This window comes from Phocoena sinus, chromosome 2 (genome assembly GCF_008692025.1).
Source record: "Phocoena sinus isolate mPhoSin1 chromosome 2, mPhoSin1.pri, whole genome shotgun sequence".
NCBI classification, from domain to species: Eukaryota; Metazoa; Chordata; class Mammalia; order Artiodactyla; family Phocoenidae; genus Phocoena; species Phocoena sinus.
Window position 1 is genome coordinate 98,577,510 of NC_045764.1, and position 26,349 is coordinate 98,603,858.

General features: G+C 35.6%; 1 protein-coding gene across 6 annotated transcripts in view; it reads left to right on the forward strand.

Annotated features, from left to right (window-relative positions):
* Window positions 1-26,349, forward strand: part of DPH6 (diphthamine biosynthesis 6) — a 465,669-nt gene that overhangs the window by 89,238 nt on the left and 350,082 nt on the right. For all 6 annotated transcript variants that reach the window (XM_032623457.1, XM_032623458.1, XM_032623459.1 and 3 more), the window contains 2 exons: window positions 16,595-16,668; window positions 21,300-21,418. In XM_032623457.1, coding sequence (XP_032479348.1) covers window positions 16,595-16,668; window positions 21,300-21,418 — 193 coding nt within the window. The remainder of the gene's footprint in view (window positions 1-16,594; window positions 16,669-21,299; window positions 21,419-26,349) is intronic.

The window sequence follows — 26,349 nt, forward strand, 5'->3', positions numbered from 1 at the left end:
CTGATACTGACTCTGAAACTAGAAAATCACACCACCAATTTCTTGGATGTATGTATGGAAAGAAGACTTATAAAAGACTGTTTCCATGTTTTGTTTAACTCTCATTCTCATCCTATCCCTATTCTATGCAATATTTAATGTTTGGCAGCTAGAACCAGGATAATATACTTTACTAAGTCTGTTGTTGCAGTACTTCATTATCTAGATGCAGGGATGAAGCTGGAAGGAGAGAGAAAATCAAGAATGGTGGTAGCTGTTTAAGTTTTTTTCTCCCAAGTGTGAGCAGGTAGCATGAGGGGCAGTATTCTAACTACTCCCCTCATAGGACTGGGCCTTGATGTCCCAACTCTTGATATCAAAGATCTTCTGAATGAAGACCTTTATTATTTTATTTTTGCATTTATTTTTTATTTATGCATTCTTTTCTGATGCAGTTATGGAGCTAATATTCATTAATTAGAGAATGCTGGCTTATTGATGACTAATAACATTGAAAAAAATCTTTAATTATTTAACTCTACATTTATATAGTATTCCAGTATGGTTTGAAAGAAACCCTGTTTGGCTGGTGGTCAGCATTCTTTTTCCTCAGGGATGCTAAAATGAATAACTAAAAGATGATCTACCAAGAAAAATTGGCAAATAGATCTGTGCTTTGACTTAATTAGCCTAACCATGTGCAGACCATTGGCGGGTTAACCTTAAAAGAATTCTGAAAACTATGGTCTCTGCCTTGAAACTTTAATGGTATGTCTGTTGGTGGCTTTTTTTTTTTTTTTTTTTTGAGTTTATCAAGGGCAAAGAAGAGTTAAGAATGTAACTGGTCTTCAGTATTTGCTTCTCCTTTGTGTAATTCCATATGTTTATGTGGCAACATTCTGTTAGAGTTTTAAACCTAGTGACTCTATAGTTGTAACAGCACTTCAGGCAATAATATGTAGATCAGGGCTAATTGGAATTTTTCCCTTGAATTTTTCTCTCTCTTAAAGAGGGGAAAAAATTAACTTGGTTTGGAAATCAGTTTCCTGCCAAATTTGCTAAGGGCAAAAAGATTCAGAGGATTTTGCTGTTGAAGTTGCTCTTAATCTTGTTTATTTATTGAATAGGCAATGCATTCACCTGGTTCAAAATTCAGAATGTTCAAAATGTTCATGGGGACCTCCGATTTGTAGCCAAATGGGACAGAAATTGTGAGTAACCTGGGGACCTACTACTTGTGATTGGCATCTGAAGGAGGTGTGGGGGCAGTCTTGTAGGACTGAGCCCTTAACCTGTGGGATCTAATGCTATTTCCAGGCAGATAGTGTCAGAGTTGAGTTAAATTGTAGGACACTCAGCAGGTGTTGCAGAATTGCTTGATGTGGGACAACCCTCCCCTGACATTGGTGTCAGAAGTGTTGTGAGTGTGGTAGTAGTGTGAGAGTAAAGGAGAAACACAGGAGGAACTGGGTTTTTTGTAACATAATGATTATGTTATTACTGATCAAAGCTTTTATTTTCATTTCCTTAATGAAAAGAAAACATAACTGAATGTTGGGAGACCTGAGTCCTTTTCCTGATAATGATTTATTTGGTGAACCTTATGTAAATCAAAGCACTTGCTTCATTTTTAAAGCTGGCACCGTGAGTTTTCTTTCCCAGGATTGTTACCAAACTTTATGTAAAAATGAGACAACTCCTGTTTGCTGAGTGACCTACATGGTGTTTATTAATTAGCATATATAAACATGGATTCTCTTTCTATTCCTGACTTCTGGCAAAGTATTCTGTAGTTGAAATTGACCATCTTAAAGACCATTCCTCCTAAATTTCTATTTTGGGTATAGTCAGTTAAAGTTGCTTCTCTCAATTTCGGGATTAGTATCTAAGAGAATCAGAAGAAAAGAACATTTCAAATAGAGCTGGTAGCCCACCGTTCTTAACCATTTATTTGGTGATGCTGGAAACCACCAAAGTTTATGTTATATTACTATGTCTTATTTATTAAGGTTGATTATTCTAGCAAGCCTTTGCTAGACAGTAAGGTCATTAAGGTAAAGATGATGTCTGTATAATGTTTTATCTGTAGTGCAGAGCATGTAGGAACTCGATTATTTGTTGAATAATCTGAGTGAAAAAAAATAGTGTGTTGGGATTTGTCTCTTGCTGATTTTTAGACATTTTACTTTCATAAGTAGTTTTTTTCTTTTTAAAAACATTTTCTTAAATGATTACATACTGTTAAGGTCATTGTACAGGTCCTGGGCCTCTGCCTTCATATCTGTTTTTTTTGCTCCTTCCAGACCCTTCTTGGTATCCCAAGGGGACTTAGTGGGCTTAGATTCCAGAGCTCCCAGTAGCTGGCATTCCCTTAGATAGGAGCCACTGGGGAGATTAAGGTCAGAAGTGAGAAACCCTGGTTCTTCCCTTTTTCTCTGCCTAGGTGGATTTTGTGCTATGGCTGGCTTGCCTCTTGCTTAGCTCTTATTGGACAGGCCCACTGAGGTTCCAGCTTCCACCAGGTACTTGGTTCCTGGGCTCTGGAAAAGGCCTCGCTTGTCCCTTCAGCCTAGGGATAGTAACTGTTTTCTGCTATTGATGGTTCCTGGGTTCTCTCGCAATGCTCTGTTTGGCTTCTCAGTTCTGTAACCTGTGTAGTTAATTCCCTGTACCTTTCTTTAAATTCTCAGAGTGTTTTTTTTTTTTCTACTTGTACTTTGACTGATACAGTCATCAAAGGCTAATTTTATAAAGTATAACTTTAATATTGCTAAATAAATTAGTCATCCTTTTACTTTTGTCATTGTAGGATCTATAGAAATGACTGAATTCTCATGTACTTTTTTGATGATTGAATGTAAGACACTATACTGGGTGCCTGTGGATGCCAACAGAATCAAACAGAGTTTGTTGTTATTTTATACATATATATAAATGACATATGTAAAATGCCTCAAGAAGTGTACAGAGTAAGACGTATAAAGGGGTGAAAGGCAGAAGAGATCACCTCTGATCAGAGGGATCAGGCAAGGCTTCATGGTTTGTGAAGGATGAGTAGGATTTCATTTAGTGGAGATTGGGGCTAGAGGATTGGTAGAAAATTGCAAATGGAAAGAAGAGTAAGATAGGAAATTAGTACATTCAGTCTAAATAGAAGATACATAAAGGATTTATGTAAATAAGTGTAGATTAGAGAGAGAAATGTATTTGGCTGATAGGGAAGTGTGAAGGGATTGCTTTTAGGAAGATAAATCTGTAAGTTGGATCAACTGGAGGGAGAAGAAATTAGAGGTAGAGAGAGCAGTGATGGCTCCATTGCTCTTATTCTAGGGAGAGCTGAGAGAATCTGAACTAGTACTAACGCAGTGAAATGCCTAATTTGCCATACCTAGTGACTAGATATGGGGAGTCTTTCTAGTCTCAATGTCTGTCTGGCTCCAGGTAAGCACCCACAGAGGGTGGAGAGTCTAAGGTCACTTGTACATTTTGAAGCTGGGTGATGTTAGTGACAAATACAGAGAAATGAGAACATAAGGGAGGTTAATGAGGAAATATTTGTATTGCTCTATGATTATTTGAGCACTTTTCCATATGTTATACTAGTTGCCTCACACAACCCTATGAACTAGATTACCATCTTTATTTTATGAAGAAACTATGCGTATAAGAGTTGAGATTTGTACAAGATTTTGTTATTTGGTATGTTGTAAAGCTGAGTATTTTAACTCAGGTCTTCTCTTTTCCTGTTTTCTTTTTTTAATAATGGACTTTATTAGCTTCCTTGATCACATTTAAAATCATATATTCTTTTGACCATAAATCACAGCTTCTATAGTAATTATAATAAGGTTAATTTTGGACATGTTTTTAAAGGAAAGTTAGAAACTTTTAAAAAAGTTTTTCTTCTGAGAGTACAATTATTGAGGTAAAAGTAAGTTTTCTCATTTTGTTTTACTTTTTGGAGGATACTCGTACTTTTAGAGATTATGAAGCTACATACATTTTCTTATGGTCGTGTCATTCTTGACCTGAATAGCATTTCTGTATGTTAGTAGAAGTAAGACTGAACTCGGAAATGTTATTTCAAATTCTGATTTTCATGGTGGTGCCACCACTATGTTTTGTGAACTTGTAATACTAAACATTATGTAGCCCTCCTTAATCCTACATTCTCTTCTAGCAATTGCACCATCTCTCTACAACAGATCTTTTTGGAATATTTATATATATTTATTTTCTTTTTCATTGCCCATTCTATTATGCTGCTTCAACTAAGTTCCCATCAACAGCAATGCATTAAAACTTCTCTTCTTAAGGTCAGTAAGAACTAAATCCAGTGGACACGTTTTATTCTTTTTCACTCCCAATCTTTGGGAACTTGTAAACTTTTCTTCTTTGACCTTGTCTTCTGTGATATCCTCCCCTCCTAGTTTTCCTTCTGTTTTTCTGTCCTTAGCTTTCTTTCAAGACCCTTCTTTTTCTACCCAATTTATAATGTTATAGTTCCTCGTGGTTCATTTTTCACCCTCTTTTAGTCTACACTTCCTTGCCTTTTGACCCCATCTCTTCTTATGGCTTCAGTTACCACCCAATTATATCTTTTTTTTTGAGCTCCATACTCAGCTGTCTACTGGACAACTCTCGTTGAATGACCAAAGACACGTAAGGCTTAATGTCCAAAATAGTACTTATCATATTCCTCCCCAAATTTGTGTATTTCTTATAAAATTAACGTCATTGCTCTCCATCAAGTGACCAAGCCAAAAACTTGAGAGCATTCTGGATTTCTTTCTCAGCCACATGCCACCAAAATCTGTTGATCTTTTCTTGTATCACAAATCTGCCTTTTCCTTGTCATCATCATAACCACTGTCTTACTTTAGACCTTCATCGTTTCTTACTTAGATATCTTTTGAGTTCCCTAAGTAGTTATTCTGCTTCTGTACACTTTTCTGATCAATATTCCTATGTAATCATTTAAAAATGCAAAGCCAATTGCACAACAGTGTTAATGTACTTAACATTCAGTGCTCAATTGGAAAGGTAATATTGTTAAAATGACCATACTACTCAAAGCAATTTATAGATTCAGTGCAATCCTATCAAAATTCCAGTGACATTTTTTATAGAAGTAATAAAAAAAACTCCTAAAATTTTTATGGAACCACAAAAAATCCCCAATAGCCAAAGCAATCTTGAGAAAGAACAAAGATGGAGGCAAACTATATTACAAAGCTATAGTAATCAAAACAGTATGGTATTGACATAAAAATAGACACATGGATCAGTGGAACAGAATACAGAGCCCAGAAATAAACCCATGCATATATGGTCAATTAATTTCTGACAAAGGAGCCAAGAATATACAATGGGCAAAGAATAGTCTCTTCAATAAATGGTGATGGGAAAACCAGTTAGCCACATACAAAAGAGTGAAACTGGATCCCTGTCTCACACCATAGATAAAAATCAACTCAAAATGGGTTAAAGGCCTGAATGTAAGATCTGAAACTTTTAAATTACTAGATGAAAACATAGGGGATAAACTCCTAGACATTGGTCTTGGCAATGATTTTTTGGAATTGACACTAAAAGCAAAGGCAACAAAAGCAAAAATAAACAAGTGGGACTACATAAAACTAAAAAGCTCTGTACAGCCTCAGAAGCCATCAAGAAAATAAAAAGGCATTCTATGAAATGGGAAAAAATATATGCAAACTGCATGTATGATAAGGGGTTAACATCCAAAATATACAAGGAATTCAGACAACTCAATAACCAGAAAAAAGAAAAGAAAAGAAAAGAAAAAAACCCAAGTAACCCAATTTAAAAAATGGGCAAAGGACCTGCATAGACATTTTTACAAAGAAGACATATGAATGGTGAGTAGGTATGTGAAAAGATACCCAAAATAACTAATTATCAGAGAAATACGAACCAAAACCACTATGAAATATTACTTCACACCTGTTAGGATGTCTGTTATCAAAAAGACAAAAGATAACAAATGCTGGCAAGGATGTGGAGAATAGGGAAAACTTTTACAGTGTTTATGGGAATGTAAGTTGGACAGCCACTAGGAAAAACAGTATGGAGGTATCTCAAGAAATTAAATATATAACTACCATATGATCCAGCCATCCCACTTCTGGGCATATATCCAAAGGAAGTAAAATCATTATCTCTGAAAGATATCTGTACTCTCATGTTCATTGCAGCTTTATTCAGAATAACCAAGGTATGGAAACAACCTAAGTATTGTTGATAGATGAATGGATAAAGAAAGTATGATATATGTACATAATGGAATATTATTCAGCCTTAAAAAAGAAGGAAATCCTGACATTTTGCAACAACATGGATGAACTTGGAAGGCGTGCTAAATGCTAAATGAAATAAGCCAGATAAAGACAACAAGTACTGCATGGTATCACTTATATGTGGAATCTAAAAAACAAAGGTTTTTTTAAGATGAACTCATAGAAACAGAGAGTGGAAAGGTGGCTGCCAAAGGGTGGGTGATGTGGGAAACAGGGACAGGTTGGCAAAAGGGTGCAAACTTTCAGTTATAATATGAATAAGGTCAGAGGATTTAATATATAACATGGTGGCTATAGTTGATAATACTGTATTGTAAAGTTGAAGTTTGCTTTGAGAGTAGGCTCTAAATATTCTCACCAAAATGAAAAGAAAGAAAGAAAAAAGTTAAATATGTGAGGTGATAGATGTGTTAAGTCAGAATCCTTTCACAATAATATGGATCATCATGTTGAACATTTTAAGTATCTTACAATTTTACCTGTCAGTTATTCCTCAATAAAGCTGGTATAATTAAAAAACATGTAAAATATAATAATCCCCATTTATATAAGTTGCATTTTAAAAGTTATCTCTAATCACAGGAAGTTTTCTTAAGAGCATAGAAAATGAGTTCAGAAAGCAGCTTTTAAACAGATTAAACACCTCCTACCAAACTTGTTTGTTTAGAAATGAATACTTCTTGATTCTTTATTCTTCCAACAAAGATGAACAATTTAATCCTTTATTTATTTATTTATGTTGTTGTTAGAGTTTCACAGAAGTCCTCAAAATGTTACCTTTTCTTATTAGCAAGATGAATATTCTTGAGAAACTAAAGGAAAAATAATAAATAATTGTAGTTCTAGACTTCTGTTCAGTTTCATTTGAGGTTGAATTTGGTCTAGGATGACCAGCAATCTCTAAGTCCATTGAGGTTGGAACACACCACACTCTCTGTAGCAAACGACTGATTTATTACAAACTGGGAGTGTCATACTGTTGCAACTCAGATGGAGACTCAAAAGTAAAAGAACACACATTCATTTTAAAATGGAAATAAATGACAAATGATTATGATTTTCTGCAGTTTCTTTGTCATTTAATTTCCAGCCTTAACAAATTTTTCCCTATTTAACTGAGAAAGTTCACCGAGGGAAACAGTAATGCTACAAATTAGTGACCTAATACTCTGTCATGAGCTCACTGTTTAATGGAAGAACTCCAGATGGTGATCGTTTCCCATTTTGGAAATATTTTATGTTGATGATGCTAAGAAAAACAATAACAAGTCAAACAAAAATTTTAGTCAGACGCCTGAATATATCCCTTGGAAATTCTCAGTGTTACTTTCAGAATTATTTCATATAAAAGAATATTCATTTCTGTGGTTAGTTTTACTAACCTGGACTGGTCTAATTCTACTAAAGTGAAGAATTAGAAGTTTAAGGAAAAATCATCTAGTGCTTTACTGGCCACATAAATTTCTTGTTTAGTTATCCAGTCCCCAGAATATCATTGACATTCACAAATGTTTCTTATTTAATAATGTCATGCTGCCATAAGTCCAAGTATCGCCACTCAGAGCTATAATGCAAGTGTGCTTCTTTAATGAATGGTTCATATTAAAAATGTTAGAATGCCTTTCAGATGAAAAAAACATTTTGAATTCAGCAGTTCATTTTTTTCTCAACAGGCAGGAACTCATTAACAGAATAATACTGGTAACTGAGGCATTTTTCAAAGAAAATAATATCCCCAATAAATGCAAGCTGCATATCTTCTCATCTTTGGAATAAGTAGGCCTAGTTTTCATCTGTAAAAAGGGACAGCTTGTTTTCATCACGTTGCACATTTTAAACATCTTACAATTTTATTTGTCAATTATACTCAATAGAGCTGGAATTGTTTAAAAAACATAAAAAATAATAATCCTCATTTATATAAGTTGCAATTTAAAAGTTGTTTAAAAAGTTTATGTTGTTGGCTTTGTGAATCAACTTTTCATTATGAAAATAAGTGAATATTGAGTGAATAATTCTAATTTAGGTCTAAATTTCTACCTTTAAAACTTGTAATTATCGCTATTACCATATGACTGAATGTCTTCATCATCCCAATCTCTATATTGGGTGCCCTTTAACTGTTATATGGTAGAGTTTTGCGTGAGGACACATCAAGTACATTTCAGAGTGGAAGCCTGTTTCTTTCCTTGTGTTCCTGATACCTTAGGGTATTGATTTTAAGAGAAGTCAATAAGATTTAGTAGTTAATAAGGCTTTAGGACTAGGTTATAAACTTATATGGGCAGGTCCTCATAATTTGATGCAGCTCCCTGCCTGGTGCAAAGGCTTGGACTTCTAGGGCCAGGCCTGGGCTGGGCTCACAGGAGCTTCGTGGAGCCCTCAGGGCAGCTGTCCACCCAGCAGAGGACTCTGGCTTTCTGAGGATCTAGGCCCAGGCCAAAAGCAGTGAGCATCCCAGGAGCCACAGAAGAAAGGTGCCAGGCTGGCACAGGACCCGCCCCGCGGCCTTGACAGATAGACATGGTCATATTTTTTTGATGATTATTGATTGCTGTTTTCTATGGAAGATGGAACCACACAATCGGGTACCAAATGGAGATAAACGATTAGTATTATGTAGATTGGTTAGCTGATAAATTGTATGTATTTCTTTTTAGATCCAAATTTATTTCTTTGAAGAAAAAATACTTGGTGGATTTTGTACGTAAATGCAATATGAAGGAGGGTAGAGGAAGACAGTAGAAGGAGCTGTTATCTATTTTCTTATGGTCAAGAAGGACAAAGAATCAACATTTTTGACTGTTGAGTATTTGCAGTATAATTTTTTTTTAAGAAGTATTTTCTAATATCATTCCCCCAGCAAGAATTCTTTCCTTTGTGGTCCATTATGCTCTATATGGACTCATGTCACTTATTTTACTTAATTTCTTAATGTGTCCATTCTGCCACATCCCTCACCACTAGATTTTAACTTCTTAAGGTTAGCAACTGTGCTGTTTTCAAATGTGTTTCATCCTTCCTAGTATAGGACCTGTCACAATAGGCCTTTATAAATCACTGTATAATAAATACATGAATAATTTTGTCTGCTAGCTTACCAGCACATAGGATAAGAGATGAGTATGTGCAATGCATATGTGGATTTTAATAACTTTCCCCCTAATTGAAAAGTAGTACACATGTTGTAAAAATATTTGAGGAAGTATAAAGTTGGAAATGAAATAGGAAAAATGAATTACTATTCAGAAGTAAGCATTATACAATTTGGTCTATTTCTGGTCTCCAGAAGTTAAAATGTATTCTGAGAAGCATGGTTGATCATCTGTATTCAGACCTTGGATTCTTAAATAGAGTGTTGATATATTTGCTCTTTCTGAATAAATCCTTGGTATAACTGCCCTTTTGCATACAAGTAGGTGTAGAAATAGTAATAATGAAGTTATGTTTTGTACCAGTTTATGAGTATGTGTCTGTTTTTGCAAGTGAACTCTCTATTGTTATGATTGGTGAGGTAGGTCAGTAGCTGCCTGGACTAGCTCCCCAGCAGTCTTGCAGGTGTGTTTCACATTGACAGAATTGGGAAAAAAGAGTGATCTAAGCAATAAATAAACTTGTGATGTCTGCTTAGCTTATCTGATGATTGTATTTACAACTATTACATAGCATTTACATTGTATTAGGTATTTTCAGTAATCTAGAGAAGATTTAAAGTATGTGAGAGAATGTGCATATGTTATGTGCAAATACTACACCATTTTATGTAAAAGGCTTGAGCATCCTTGGATTCTGGCATCCACAGTGGGATCCTGGAACCAATCCCTGTGGATACCAAGGGACAACTGTACTCTGATGCTCAAGAGAGAATAGAGAAAGATGGGGGTGCTGTCAGCATGTAGGAGAACTTGAAGCCACAGGAGCAAACAAGAACCTCAAGAAGCAGGACATAAAGTGAGAAGAGGGCTCAGTATATGACCCTGAGGGTTCAGTGACTTGTAAGAAGAGAGGGGAAGAGAAGGAAAATTCAGTAAAGATGTTGAGAAAGAGTGGCAGTGATAATGAGACACAACAATGGTGTGTGCACAGAAACAGAATTTTGATGAAAAAGTAAGGTAAAGTAACAATATTACCAAGTTCCTATTATATACCAAGATTTGTGCTAGGGGCTTTGTATATATTATCTCAGTTATTCCTTATAACAACCCAAAATATTATTAACCTTATTTAATATGTGAGAACACAGACATTAACCTATTCAGGTTGTCATAGCTGGTAAGTAGAATAACCAGCCTTTAAGGCCTGTCTGCCAACCATACTTGTGTTCTTTCTTGTATACATAGTACCAAATTCTATAGAAAGTTCAACAGAACCACTGTATTTTACAATGTTTTACAATTAGGAAATTGGTTATGACCACTAAGGGGAAAGTTGTCAATGTTTAATGAAAGCAAGAACACAACACTTGACACATATTATTGCCAAATTTTTCAAAGAATAAATTTCAGACCCTCAGTAAAATAAATATGGTTAATCAATTAATGAGTATCTATTGCTAAATTCAACACAATTCAGAGAATTTGGAGAGTTGAACATGTATTAAATTATATTCCTGTCATAAAGTAGTTAAGAATAAAGAAGGCAAAAATAAAAATTAGTAATGTCAGTAATAGAGAAGTTAGAGACAAGGGCCTGGGCCCTAAATAGTCTGGCACATTACTAAGCCACAGGGACTCCCAGACACAACTGGAAACTGTTTAGCTGAGGCCATTATCACTATCGATGATGGATGTGTAAGTTCAACTCAGGAAATAATAAAATCAACAGTAGCATCACTGAGTACCAGAAACAGCAGCACATAATGTCATTAATCATTTATATTCGTTACTACCCTCAACCCTGCTCCAAGGTAGATAAACATTATAAGGGTTGCTAAGAAATTTTAACAAAATTCAGTGCACACACCATTACTCTTTCCCGGTGGTGTCTCTTATTATCCTGGCCACTTTTTCTCAGTGTCTTCACTGAATTTTCCTTCTTCTTCTTTTCTTACAAGTCACTGCACCCTCAGGGTCATACATTGAGCCCTCTTCTCACCCTCTTCTCACTCTATGTCCTGCTTCTTGAGGTTCTTGTTTGCTCCTGTGGCTTCAAGTTCTCTTACATGCTGACAGCACCCCCATCTTTCTCTATACTCTCTTGAGCACCAGAGTATAGTCATCCCTCGGTATCCACAGGGGACTGGTTCCAGGACCCCATTGTGGATACCAAAATCTGAGGATGCCCAAGTCTCTTATATAAAATGGCACAGTACTTGCGTATAACCTATGCACATTCTACCATACTTTAAATCCTTTCTAGATTACTTATAATACCTAATACAATGTAAATGCTGTATAAATAGTTGCCAGTGTGCGACAAATTCAAGTTTTGCTTTTTGAAACTTTCTAGAAAACTTTAAAAAAATATTTTTGATCCACTGTTGGTTGAATCCATGAAGGCAGAACCCATGGATATGGAGGGATGACTGTACTCAATATACCTAATGGTCTTATCTACTTTGGATACCTAGCAAACAAATTGAACACAACACGTACGTTGCTAAATAAACTTAGTATTTTCTTTTAAGACCTATATTTCCTTTCTCAGTTAATAGTCACTTAAATTACAGTCATTGACCCCATGCTTCATGTGTGCTTCTTGTCACTGTTCACAAGTCCTACTAATTTTGTCTCTAAATCATTTTTGGAGTTTGTCCTCTTATCTCCATTCTTCAGTTCTTTCAGATTAGGCTCCTTCTTCTATTTCTCTACTCTGTAGTCAATCCTTCACACTGTCGCCACGTTTATCTCTTTATTTATAAATATCATATCTCACTTGTTAAATTCTTTAGTGACTCAAGAAAAGTGAAAACATACATTAACACAAAGCCATAAAGTAACATTCATAGCTTTATTCATAAGAACCTTAAACTCAAATATCCGTCAACAAGTGAATGGATAAACAAACATGACATATCCATACAATGGATTAAAATGGAATCGAAGGAATGAACTATGGGTACACATACAACATGGATGAACCTCAAAATCACACTGAGTGAAAGAAGCTAGAAACAAAGAATACGTATTGTAGGATGCTATTTATATAACATTACAGAAAATGTAAACTAATGTATACTGACATAAAACAGATCAGTAATTGTATAAAGCCAGGCGTAAAGGGGAAGGGTTGGGCTGCAAAGAGGCACAAGGTATCTTTTGGGAGTAATCAGTAATCTTGATTGTGGTGGCAGTTTCACTGGTGTATGGGTTTGTCAAAACTCATTGAATTGTGCACTTTAATAGATGCAGTTTATTGTATGTGAATTGTACCGCAGGAGTTGGTCAGAAAAAATGTTCTACAGGGAAGGGTTTCTCTGTTACCTTCAGGATGCAAGCCATATTTCTGACCAATCTGATCCCAATTTGCTTTTCCATCCTTTTTTCCTTCCACTTCTTGATGTGTGCTTTCAGCTCCAGCTACCCCACACTGCTGACCACCTCCTAATATGCCAAACACTTTATTTTGTTGCCTTGGTTCATATTCTTCACTCTGTCTGAATTGTTCCCTACTACCTTTCTTTCCTTTCTCAACAAAATCAAATATATCCTTGATGAGTAGGCCCTGAAGTCTACTTCTGTGAAACCTTCCCCAACTTTTTGCTTTCATATCACTTTCTTTATTACTTAGTTTTGGTGCCTTAATCTCCCAACAGTAGAGCTAATCTTATTTATTAAACTGGTACATAGTATGGACATATAAAACATTTTTGGTTACATGTTTTAATATTAGGTGAACCATTAAAGAATGATGACATGACAGTTAGCATTATTGTTAGAAGAGGTTACGTGGCTGGTTAAGCTTGGGAATATTACTTTGGTGAGTACTGTGGTATAGCTCTGCAGACTAGAGACTTGATTTTGACAATGTACCAAGAAGTTATCAGTCTCTTTAGTATAGACGAATACAGACCAAATTCATTTAAGACTAATGTATAGGCTTGAATGCCAATTTGTTGATTTATAATGTAGACCATTTTTGTTAAGTGGATGAGAATGCTTGTTTTTATGGATTAGCATAGTCTTTCTGGGTTTGACAGTAACAAGGCAACCTAAGGTTGCTTAGTGGGCATGGGATTGATCATGGGAAGTTGGTTCGAATCTGGTCAAATTTCTGGGTCTCAGATTCTATATTAACTGTTTTCTGCAGCACATTTATTTATTTATTTGTTTGTTTTAAAATATTTATTTATTTGTTTTGGCTGCACAGGGTCTTAGTTGTGGCACATGGGATCTTCACTGTGGCATGCCTGTGGGATCTAGTTCCTTAACTAAGGATTGAACCTGGGCACCCTGCTTGGGAGCGTGGAGTCTTACCCACTGGACCACCAAGGAAGTCCCTGCAGCACATTTATTTTTATTTCAGTTATGTCACAGGGTGATTTATTTGGCTATGTCTTTATGCTGCCTCGGTATAACACCTTTTATTCTGGTAGTCTGGTAGCTCAGGTGGGACCTGAGCTTAGCTTTGTATTTTCTGCAGAGTAGATTGACTGTGTGATAGATTTTTATCTTTTATAGGTCTCACTTCAAAATTAGTAGTATGTTCTGAATGATTAAGGATTCAACAGAAGTCTTACTTATCCTTGGATTATTCAGGGCTCACTAGGTTGGAAACATTTGTGACTGGACTGTAGAGTCGGTTGTCAAGGGTTATGTATTAGTCAGGGTTCTCCAGAGAAACAGGACCAATAGGATATATAAAGATATACAGAAAGAGATTTATTTTGAGGGATTAACTTATCTGATTATGGAAGCTAAGAAGTCCCACGCTCTCCATTTGCAGGCTGGACACCTAAAAAGCTGGTAGTATATAGTTCCAGTCTAAACCCAAAAGCCTGAGAATAAGGGGGCCAGTGTTGTAAATTCCACTCTGAGTCCAAAGGCCCAAGAACCAGGAACACTGTTGTCTGAGGACAGAAGAAAATGGATGTCCCAGCTCAAGCAGAGAGTAAATGTGCCCCTCCTCTACCTTTTTGTTCTATTCAGGTCCTCAACAGGTTGGATGATGCTCACCTGCGTTGGTTAGGGCAATCTTTTTTACCCAGTCTACGAATTCAAATCATAATCTCTTCCAGAAACTTCCTCAGAGAAAGAATGTTTTACCAGCAATGGGTACCCCTTAGCCTAGTCAAGTTGACATAAAATTAACTATCATGGGTTAGTAAGCTAGTTAAAAAGTGATAATGAACAAGAGATTAAAGCCCAGGAATGAAGGGCTTTGTTGGTCAAGTTAGGCCTTTATCTAGTTGTAGTGGTGGTGGTGGACAGTAGTAGTAATAGTAGAAGTAGTAACAGAAGTAGTTATAAAAGTAGTATTATTGATAACAAAGGTTATGATAATGACAGAAGAAAATATTTACTGAGTACTCACTAGATGCTAGTCACTGTTACTTATCTGTATTATATTACTCAATGTTCACAATGCATGTAGACTAAGAAGAATTAAATAATTATTTTAGGGTCGTAGTGAACATTAAATGAGAATTATAGAACATTAACACATTTTAAGTGGAGAGTAAATGCCAATTATTATTTTAACAGTGGCTTGACTTAGTTTAGAAAGAAAAACACCAATGACTTGTGTTTGTTTTCATGATCTATAGAGAAACACACACACACACACACACACACACACACATACACACATACTATTCAGTACCTTATACTTTCTTTTGGCAGTTAAACAATATATGGTAAAAGAATATAACTAAAATTTTGATTTTTGATAACATTATTCACTACTCTATGATCCTATGCCATATTTGCATTTAATGAGGATCACTATGCCATGCTTTTTTCTAGTAATACAATGACTTTTATGAAAAGAAAATGGCTAGGAAGGTTAGAGAAAGGTTACAAGCAAATGTTCTCACAAAGTTGCTGGAATAGGAAAGCAAAGGAAATAGCTCTTTTCCTGGAATCCTTATCTAATAGAAAGAATCATTTTATTTTGGGGAGGTTTGGGAAGATGTTTCTCTATCATTTTAGAGGGGAAATTTTAAATTGGCTTTATCTTCAAAGACATGAGAGATTCCTGTTGTGCATTTTTGTTTATTTATTATGGCATCATTTTAGGACATTTCGGGGTTATTTTAGAATGTCTCCAAGTATTACATTTATTTTTATGTGAAACACTATTGTTCTTTTTTGTAGGTTTCCAAGTTTGGAAAGACCAGTGTTAATAATGAAGTCATCCCTCTGAAGTAGTTTTCTTCTGTACTCCATAGGCTAGGATGACTTTTCTTTTATGCCTATTCAGAGAATTTCTATTCAGTTTGTTATTAGTAATCACCCCCCAGTCACTTTCTTCATATCTGTTTTCTAGATAACATTTCCCTAGTTTATATCTGTGTTGTGTGTGATTCTTCTTTAAGGGTATTATTTTATACTTCTTTACATTAAATCTCATCTTAGACCTATCCTTTCAAATCCCCAAGTTGTCCATATCCATGCAGGTACTTGATTGATTTTCTTTTCTTTTTAATCCATCCTAGCTTTGTATCATCTTTAAACTTGATCATATTTGAATTTACATTCTCCTCCATGTCATTAATGGCTATGTTGGATAGACTAGTCCTCATCCCTGGGGGACTCTGCTGGATATACTGCTAGATGTTCTCAGCTCTACTGATAATAATTCATTGCTTCCTTCTCATCCTAGATTTCTTTATCCACTATTCTGTACTGTTATACAGGCAATGCCTCTATCATCTCTGCTTCCTGGATGCTCCTATGTCAATCATTTTAAGATATGGATTAAAATCATTGTATTCCTTTGTCTACTTATACCGTTGCTTAATTTTTTTAAAAAAAGTTACTCAACCTGGGAATACATTGTCCCTAAATAGAAATTTCTTGGAAATTTCTATCAAACATCAGTGAATCTTTAAAAATATATCAAGTGAGAAAACATTTTGGAAGTGCTGCCTTTATCTTCTCCATGGAAAATGGTCTCCAGTTATTTGGATTTTAGGTAAAAAGAATAATTATTTCCCCCCAGAGCTGAGAGGGTGACTTAAATATATATTTTTTTAATATACTTTCTTTTTCTCTGAATGTGGATTGCATTTCCAGTAAGTTATTCTGTTTCAAGGTGGTCTTCTAAATGAAACACGTTTCATTTATAATTTTTAAAAAATGATACAGAGCCACATGTTATTTATTTTTTAATCATATTTTTTTCTTTATTTTCAGGAAAAAGAAGAAGTAGAGGGAATATCAGTAGGTGCTATACTCTCTGACTATCAGCATGTTCGAGTAGAAAATGTGTAAGAAAACGTTAATTTGTCCTATATTTTTAAAGTTTATGTATTTTAAGAATGTGAATAAATAAAAAATCAATATGGGATTGACATATATACACTAATATGTATAAAATAGATAAATAATGAGAACCTGCTGTATAGCCCAGGGAATTCCATTTTGCTGTACAGTAGAAACTAATACAACATTGTAAAACAACTATACCCCAATAATAAATAAATAGATAATTGTATCCAAATAATAAATAGATACGGTGTTCTACATGCCCCATGAAACTAAATGTATTGCCCCAAATAACAAAAGTTGCACTTTCACTTTTTTTCTATCCTTATATCAACACATGAGAAAACTTACTTACCTTAAGGAAAAATAAATTATTTATAATAAAAAACTGAAACAAAGATTTTTTTGAAGTCAAAGTATTATTTTCAATTTTTCCTTATTTGAATTAGTACACCCTTTTAATATCTTATCACCATTTGTAATAAAAGTGCAGTAATATATTTTTTAAAATGTATTAAGAAATCTCTTCTTTGGTCCTTAGAATTCAGTTCTTGACTAAAAATATTCATGAGATTGAAATACTTCTATAAAAAGCCATTCAACTTTAAAGGAATTTTTAGATTGTTGCTCCTCCCATCTCCCCCACCTCCCAAGCAATGTAGTACTAGTAAAACATTGTCTGTACAGGTACCAAAATAGTCAACTCCTTTGAATGATTGAACGGATGTACAATTCCTTACTCAAAAAACATAAGGTCAGATGAAAATAATGATTATAAGGGCTCCCCTGGTGGCACAGTGTTTGAGAATCTGCCTGCTAATGCAGGGAACACGGGTTCGAGCCCTGGTCTGGGAGGATCCCACATGCCACAGAGCAGCTAGGCCCGTGAGCCACAACTACTGAGCCTGCGCGTCTGGAGCCTGTGCTCCGCAACAAGAGAGGCCGCGATAGTAAGAGGCCGGCGCACCGTGATGAAGAGTGGCCCCCGCTTGCCACAACTAGAGAAAGCCCTCGCACAGAAACAAAGACCCAACACAGCAAAAATTAATTAATTAATTAATAAACTCCTACCCCCAACATCTTTAAAAAATAATAATAATAATGATTATTAAACGTTGGCTTGGCAAAACACCCACAAATGAATTTAATTTTCATTTTTAATTTATTCGGATAAATAAAATATTGTGTAGAGACTTTACATGTCATTATATTATCAAAACAGAAAATAAGGACTTCACTATTAATCTTGAGCACAATTCGACGTAGAAATAAATGATTTTGCCATTTAAAAGGGTAAATGAAAATGAGATAAGGGCTGTATTTATGTAATAGTTTCATGTTCTTGACAAAGAAACATTCATATTGACTATCTCATTAAAAACTTTCATATTAATAGACTTGAAAACTTGTTTTATTTTTTATTTTATTTATTTTCTCTCTAATTACACAATGAATTTAAGGCAGTTAAATATATAGAATTTTAAAAGTAAGTGAAGGGAAAGCAGGGCAAAGAATAAATAAACAAAAAGAAGTATGATGATCTCATATTTGGGGGACTATCAGAATCTCTGGAGAATGGAGAGCGGAGGTGGAAGTGGGGGAGGAGGTCAAACGTGTATTTGGAAAAAGTTTTCCTTACATTCTGTCTGCCTACATTTGAGAACAGCTGATTTATAGATGGAGATGGATTGCATATCCCTTAGCCATATGTTAAAAATAATATTCTCATCAAGTTTTAAGTCATGTTCTCTGAGAATTATTTTGTTTAAAAATCTTTGTTTTTGAATAAGTTCAAACCTACATGGTTCACTGGGTAGCCAAGCTGCAAATAGGGCTGACATCTATTTATGAAAGCTTTAAGGAGCTGAATGAAAATGTGCTCCTGAGGTGAAGCTGCCTTATAGCAATATCTAAATGGGAGAAGGGCCCATTGATTACTCATAGGTAGAGGCAAGCTATTTCTCAAAATGCAGTCTCAGGTGCACTTCAACACATGGTTTAAGATACCCAGATTATATACCATAAAGCACATCTGTAATAATCCTTGAAAATTGTAAAGCAGTGTTATTGGGAGTCTGTTGGTCTACAAACTCAGTTTTGAATTAGCTGATCTTCAATTTGTAGTTAGTGTTGCATCATTATATTTTCAAGGTATGAAGCACTTAATAGATGTCACAAGTTCAAATACAACAGTGATTTACAGAGGAAGCTTATTTCAGCCATGATTTTTTTTTTTTTTTTTGCGGTACGCGGGCCTCTCACTGTTGTGGCCTCTCCCGCTGCGGAGCACAGGCTCCGGACACGCCGGCTCAGCGGCCATGGCTCACGGGCCTAGCCGCTCCATGGCATGTGGGATCTTCCCAGACCGGGGCACGAACCCATGTCCCCTGCATCGGCAGGCGGATTTTCAACCACTGCGCCTCCAGGGAAGCCCCAGCCATATTTTAAACTGTTAAAGAATTTAAATAGGTAAAGAAGTATGACTTAAGTCTAAAAAAGCCAAAAGATCAGGGATACCGAAGAAACAATCAAGAATTTTGCAATAAGGTCTGGAAGGAATAAAATTTTTTTCAAAACAAACAAAAAAAAACCTTTTAGCCGAAAAAGGTGGAGAGAAGTTTGATTAGTAGGCATTAAAGATTGGTGATAGGACAACAAAAACTGTAATGATTGTGTTACATGGAGAGTTACAGTTTTATTATTTTTGTATTTATTAACTGCCTCCACATTGCTTTAGATGCTCAGTACATTTTACAAAGGTAAATTATATACTGATAAAAGTCTCTACATTCAGGAAGATTTTGATTTCTTTGAAGGTCAGGGTATATGTGCATGAAAAAAAGAGTGATATTTCTAAGACCATATATGAGTAAATGACTAAACGTGTGGTACATTTAATAGGTACTGGGATTATCTGAGAAAGAGTTCAGTGTGTGCTGGAGTAGTCAGCCAGGAAACCTTACTGACACTAGGGATGATGGGGTTTAGAGATACGTTTTTTTAATTTGAAATCTGATCTCAGCCACTTACTCTGTGACTTGAGCAAGGCACTTGGCTGTGACTACCATTTACTGAAGACCTATTTTATCCAGGTATTGTACTACATTTTTTATCTACATTACTTTTAATCGATTAATCAATTTATCTACATGAATTTTAATCAATGGGTCCTCCCTGAGAAAGTGACATTTAAGCAAAGGCATAAAGCAAGTGAGGAAGGTAGGGAACATGGCAAGTGTGTTAGGCAAGAGTGAGCAGGCCAGGGGTGGCAGGTTGGAGTGAGAGGAGAGTAGTGGGAGATGAGGTATGAGAGCCAACCAGGGTGAGATCCATGTAGGTCTCATTTACTAGGAGTAATGGGGAGAGTTCTGAGCAGAGAAATCCCATGATCCGTTTATGTTTTAAAAGGGTCACACTGGCTACTATATTGAAAACTGATTTTAAAAGGGCAAGAATGGAAATGGGAAGAAGTTAGGAGAGTGGCTCAGACCAGCATGTTAGCAGTGGTATTGGTGAGGAGTGGTCATATTCTGCATTGTGGTAGATTGGATGTGGAATGTGAAGAAAAGAGGAATAATGAATGACTTCAGTTTCTAATATTTTAATCTTCTCAAGAACTTTGGAAGGAAATATCTTTGTCCGTATGTATGAACTGGGAAACTAAAGGCCTGGAGCTTAGCTCTGACTTTTCAAAGTCATGTAGCTAGTGAGTGTAGAAGGAGGTTTCAAACTCAGATTTGTCTGGAATCCAAAATCTGCATTCTTTCTACAGCAACATAATGTAAAATATGTAGTACAATACCTGCAGCATACTAGGTATTCAATGAATGTACTTTTGTTCTTACTATTTTCTTTTCACTGAGTCGAATTCTTTTTTTTTTTTTGCTGTCATGATTATGCTTTTTCTTAATTCTTTTTGTTTGTATTAACATATCTTTATTTTACCTTCTCTTTTTTTATTGAAGTATAGTTGATTTACAATATTATGTTAGTTTCAGGTGTACAGCAAAGTGATTCAGGTATATATTTTTTTCAGATTCTTTTCCATTATAGGTTATTACAAGATATTGAATATAGTTCCCTGTGCTATACAGTAAACCCTTGTTTATCTATTTTATGTATAGTAATTTTTATCTGTTAACTCCCGTACTTCTAATTTATCCCTCCCCCTCTCAGAGTCAAATTCTTAAAAAATAATTTCAGAGTTATTAGATAAGAATAATTCATATAACCATAGGTATTATAAATGTAATCAATATATAATTATTTTATTAGGATAAATGTATTTGCCTGTGCTTCACAATTTTGATACCCAAGAAAGTTCTAAAACAAGAATAAACATCCATTAGCATTTGGAAGCTTTTTTGCATAGATTTCTAAACTTAGAGTCTTACTAAAATTAATATTTCTAATCTGCCTGGAGATTTCATTTTTATCTCTTTATGCATAGCCCATGGAAATTAAATATATTTATGTTGTATATATAAACTTCATTATGCAAAACGTGTTTTTAAAAGTATTTTATATGCTAAAATCCTTGAGAGAAACAGTATGTTTAAAATCAAAGTAATTGCTATGGATCCAAGTATAGAACATTAAGATATCATCTGATTTTTTAAAAATTATGTTATAGGTGTAAAAGGCTTAATCTCCAGCCTTTAGCTTACCTTTGGCAAAGAAACCAGGAAGATTTGCTCCGAGAGATGATATCATCTAACGTTCAAGCAATCATCATCAAAGTAGCAGCTCTAGGTATGTAACCAGAATTCCAAGGGAGCTGTCTGTTACCACACAGATAATCTGAGTTCACTAATAAGCAATTACAAGTAAAAAGGAAGAATGACTTAGAATATAAAAATGTGGAGTCACAAGCTGAAGAAATTGAGTAAGGGGAAGTTTTAAAATGGGCTTTTGATTATTAACCAAAGTGATTAATAGTGAGCCTTTTTTTTTTTTTTTTAGTATATAACTACCTCTAAAACTGGTATTATATTGTGGTCCTTCAATTTAAGTTCTTTTTATAAGATACGGAATTCATATTCATAGGAAACAGAAAATATAGTTTGATTTTTTTGAAGCTTTTTAAAATCTGTATTTGGTACAACACATGATATTTTCCTTGTATTTTTTTTTAACGTACTTTGAATAATGCTGAAATAGAAGGGTTGTCTTTGTGGTATCAGAAATAAGCCGCATAGTGGGTTTTTGTTGAGGATGATGAGAAATTCATGTTTGAGAAAATGTCGTTTGATCAGTTAGCATAGACACAACAGGCAAGGTGGTAATCTGATTCAAAAATGGATATTACATACGAACACATTTAATTTGTTGCTTTGAATTTTTATAATTACATTCATTTTCAAGAAACCATGGGATTTGAGCCCAATTCATTTATTTCGTGAACCTATTACAGTAAATGCCCTGGAGCCTCAGGGTTCTCAAAGCCTAAAACATGTACCTCATTTGAGAGTGTTCACCTTGCTGATCTCTAAAATAACAAGGTCCAAAGCTGTGGAAGATTTCACAGATAATTTCACATTTTAAACAGCATTAAAAGAAAGATTCCATGGGGCTTCCCTGGTGGCGCAGTGGTTGAGAGTCCGCCTGCCGATGCAGGGGACGCGGGTTTGTGCCCCCGTCCGGGAAGATCCCACATGCCGCGGAGCGGCTGGGTCCGTGAGCCATGGCCGCTGAGCCTGCGCGTCCGGAGCCTGTGCTCCGCAACGGGAGAGGCCACAATAGTGAGAGGCCCGCGTACCGCAAAAAAAAAAAAAAAAAAGAAAAGAAAAGAAAGATTCCATAATATTTCTTCCTGGTAAACACAAAGCTACTCTCTTCTTGTGGAAGTTGAGGTGTTATCTTCAGTGGAAAGCCTTATTTAGAGAACATGCAGTTGATCTCCTTAGCTGTTAAAAAGAAAAACATTGAGGTGGTGTTGTGTTCTCATTTCTGAGAAAATGTTGCTCAATAACTCTTATGATTGAAGTTCTCACTACGCATCTATTTGTCATATGAGTTTCTATATGAATGTATACAGAATATGCTCTCTCACTTTCTTTGTCGCTCACTCACTTTTGGATTTTCTCAGATTGCATAGTTCTGTAATGAAGTTCATGTGACACCTCACTGGACAGTACATATTCTGTCCCTTTTACTACTAGAAAATGGAATGTATTAGAACCCTGAGAGATCTTGCCCCGTCAGAAAGACAGAGCAATAGAATATGACCTTACTGCCACCTTTATTATAGTACGTGGCTGATATTGCTTGTCTTTTCATTTGTGTGTGTGGATGTGTGTGCGCCTCTCTGTAAAGGTTGGGGATGGTGATTAACTGTATTAAACTTTTGGGTAAAATATAAAACTGAGATAATTTGTCCTTGACATCCCAATGACAAAAGTATAGATCCGATTTGAACACTTACAGCACATAGTTTCTATTGATTGCCTATCGGTGTGCAAAGATGAAAGTTATTCTCAAGAACACTATTAAAGAAAGATTTGTTGAGTGGCACATTCCTTCTAAAGACACAAACATAAATGATGCAATATAGGTTTCCAAGCTTACACACACACACACTTTAAAATTTTCAGAAAAAGTTTTAAACAAAAAATGGGACAATAGGACCTTTCCATTCACAGAGGGGGTCAGCAAAGTTTTGTGGCCCGTGAGATTATGGAATGGTCTTATAAAAGGGTTGATTCTATATGGACGTATAAAAAACAAATTTCGAATAATTGTGTTACACAACCTTGGTGTCTTGCAGGCGTGAGTGAACTCGTGAAATTTTCACATTAATGGCTTAGTGCTTAAAGAGGTTTCTGGTTTTTAGACTTATTTAAAGAAGTGTTTCCACATTGGATTTAAGAACAATCCTGCCTTTTAGAAATATTTATTTTTAATTGTATGAGTATTACATGAAAACATTCTTGCCATGTAATGTTAAATTTTCATGGTTACAGAAAAGATTTGATGTGTTTTCTATCTGCTCCTCTGCTGCCAATGATTCCCTTTCCCAGAGATACCCACCGGAGTGATGTTGATCATCTTTTTAATCACTTTTTTGGTATGTGTATATGTCATATTTAAAAAGCCATAAAACAGTCATAGTACTTCTACATAGAAATGTTATATGAAGAGTATCTTACTCTGTATATTGATGGGCAACTTGCCTTTTTTCACTCAACAATATGTTTTGGAGATTTTTTTTTTCCATGTCAATAAATGTAGATTTACTTCATGTTTTGTTTTGTTTTTAATTAACCTTTTATTGAAGTATAACATAAATACAAAAAATTGCACAAATTCTTGTGTCCAACTTGGTGAATTTTCAAAGAGTGCACGTATCTATATAATCAACACCCAAATCTAGATATAGAATATTGCTAATATCTCCCTAGTCAATACTTGCCTTGCCCTCCCAGAGGTAATAGCTCTTCTGATAATACCGTGGATTCGTTTTTCCTGTTCTTGAATTTTATATGGCTGAATCATAGAGTACAGCCTCCACTGTGTCGGGCTTCTTTGGCTCAACATTATGCTTATGAGATTCATCCACATTATTGAATGATGCAATAGTTTGCTCATTTCTCCTTATAGTGTAGTGTTCCATTGTAGGAGTAAACCACAGTTGAATTGTCCATTCTATCTTCCATAGCCTGTGGGTAGTTTCTAGTTTGGTACCATTATAAATAGTACTGCTATGAACATATAGTGTCATTTTGTACATTTTCTGCCCCAGACCTAGAACATCCATTTCTTTAAGAAGGCCTTGGGTTTTTTTTTAATGGGAAATGATATATATGTATGTGTATATGTATAACCTCAGGAGTTCATGATATTTTGAAATCAAATTTAGGGCTATATAAGGACTGTAATTATTCTGTCTTCCATCTGTGCTTTCTTCCACAGTGAAAAATGTTCTTGATTCTCAAGGACGTAGGAGATATTATTGATTAGAAGATCCCATAATTACTGGGAACAAAAGATCAAGTAGTAGATCTGTAACCCATTCTTTCCAGTAACTGGGGTAAGTCCCCTGGAAAAAAAGGAAGAACTCATATAACTCTCCTTATAAACATTAATTACAGATGTCATGGCAAAAATAAACAAACAAAACAAAATCACTAATGATATTTAATAGTGGGGAGGAGTCCTTATCTTTAAACTGCCTTTAGCAGGACGTATCTGGTTGCTGTGGTTGGTTTTGGTAAACAAACCTGGAATCTTTGGGTTTGGGGGCATGGCTCCCTGGAACATGTCATGTAAGGTATGTAACTATCTGAATAGGAAATCAATCAAGATGTTTTATGCCTGAGGTATCTATTTTCTGTGTAAGTGATGTAAGCTACATGCATTGCTTAGAGACCTTACCTGTTGACCTGGTTCACGTCAGGTTCAGTGTGACCAGAAAACACCTGGAGGGCTTCACTCATAGTTCTGGCCCTCTCGCTGCTTCACCTGGCCCTTTGATTGCTTGTATCCTTGGAATTATTAGTAAAGCTTGACCTTACTAGGTAAGGTCTCTGGTTTGTATGAGTCTGATTTCACAGTACAGTCTTTTGTTATTGCAAATTGGCCTAGTCAGTGGGATTTTGTTTTTCAGACCCACAGATATATAAGACACCTTTTGGCAAGAAAAAAAAGGGTAGAAAATGGTGATGAGGACTTAACTATTGTTAGCAGCCCCGGTAAAAGCAGGACAATTTAAAAAAAAAAAAAAAAGAGATAGTAGTTGGAGAAAAAGCTTGAGACTATCTTTACCTATCACTGGAAAACCTTCTGCTTCCATATATATTTGCTAACAAAGTAACTAAATTGATCAGTAGAAATACCGTACAGGTTGTTGGAGACCAAGGTCAGGTGACTACTCAATGCTAAGAGTATTCTGTTTAAGAGTTAGTGCTCTTTATAGAAAATAGCAGCAGAAGCCTGGGGAATGATTATTGACATGGATTTTTAGAATTAACAATCAGGAAGCCATATCACTATTCTAGACATTGTTGAATGTAAAGGAGTATCTAGGTTGAGCAGATGGATGATATGACAGTCCATTCTGTATACTTCTGAACGGTATGACAACTAACTTGCTATAGTGCATTATGGTTAGGATTTGGCAATCTTACCCTGAGAAGAGTAGGTACCTCACCCCTTCCCTGAACTACAAATGGAATACTCCTTCCAAAGCAATAATAGAAATGGTATGAGTTACAATTAACCCTAGACTGGCTTTATTAAGACCAGAGGGAGACACATAATTTGATGCCATTGGCACAAATGATGAAGTCATGCGAGTAGGTCATCAAGAAAACATTGCTCTTGGGAAGCCAAGAGACTATTCAGGGCAGTAACTGATCTGCTGGCTTAGTTACCATGCATAGGGCTGCATTGTGAAAAAACTGCCAAGCTATCCAAAAGAAAGGAGGCAAAAAGAAGAGAAGTGAATGGGCTTCCCTGGTGGCACAGTGGTTGAGAGTCCGCGTGCTGATTCAGGGGACACGGGTTTGTGCCCCGGTCCGGGAGGATCCCACATGCCGCAGAGCGGCTAGGCCTGTGAGCCATGGCCGCTGAGCCTGCACATCCGGAGCCTGTGCTCCACAACAGTGAGAGGCCCGCGTACCGCAAAAAAAAAAAAAAAAAAGGAGAGAAATGAAAAGATAGGAGAACAGTAACTGGCTCAACCA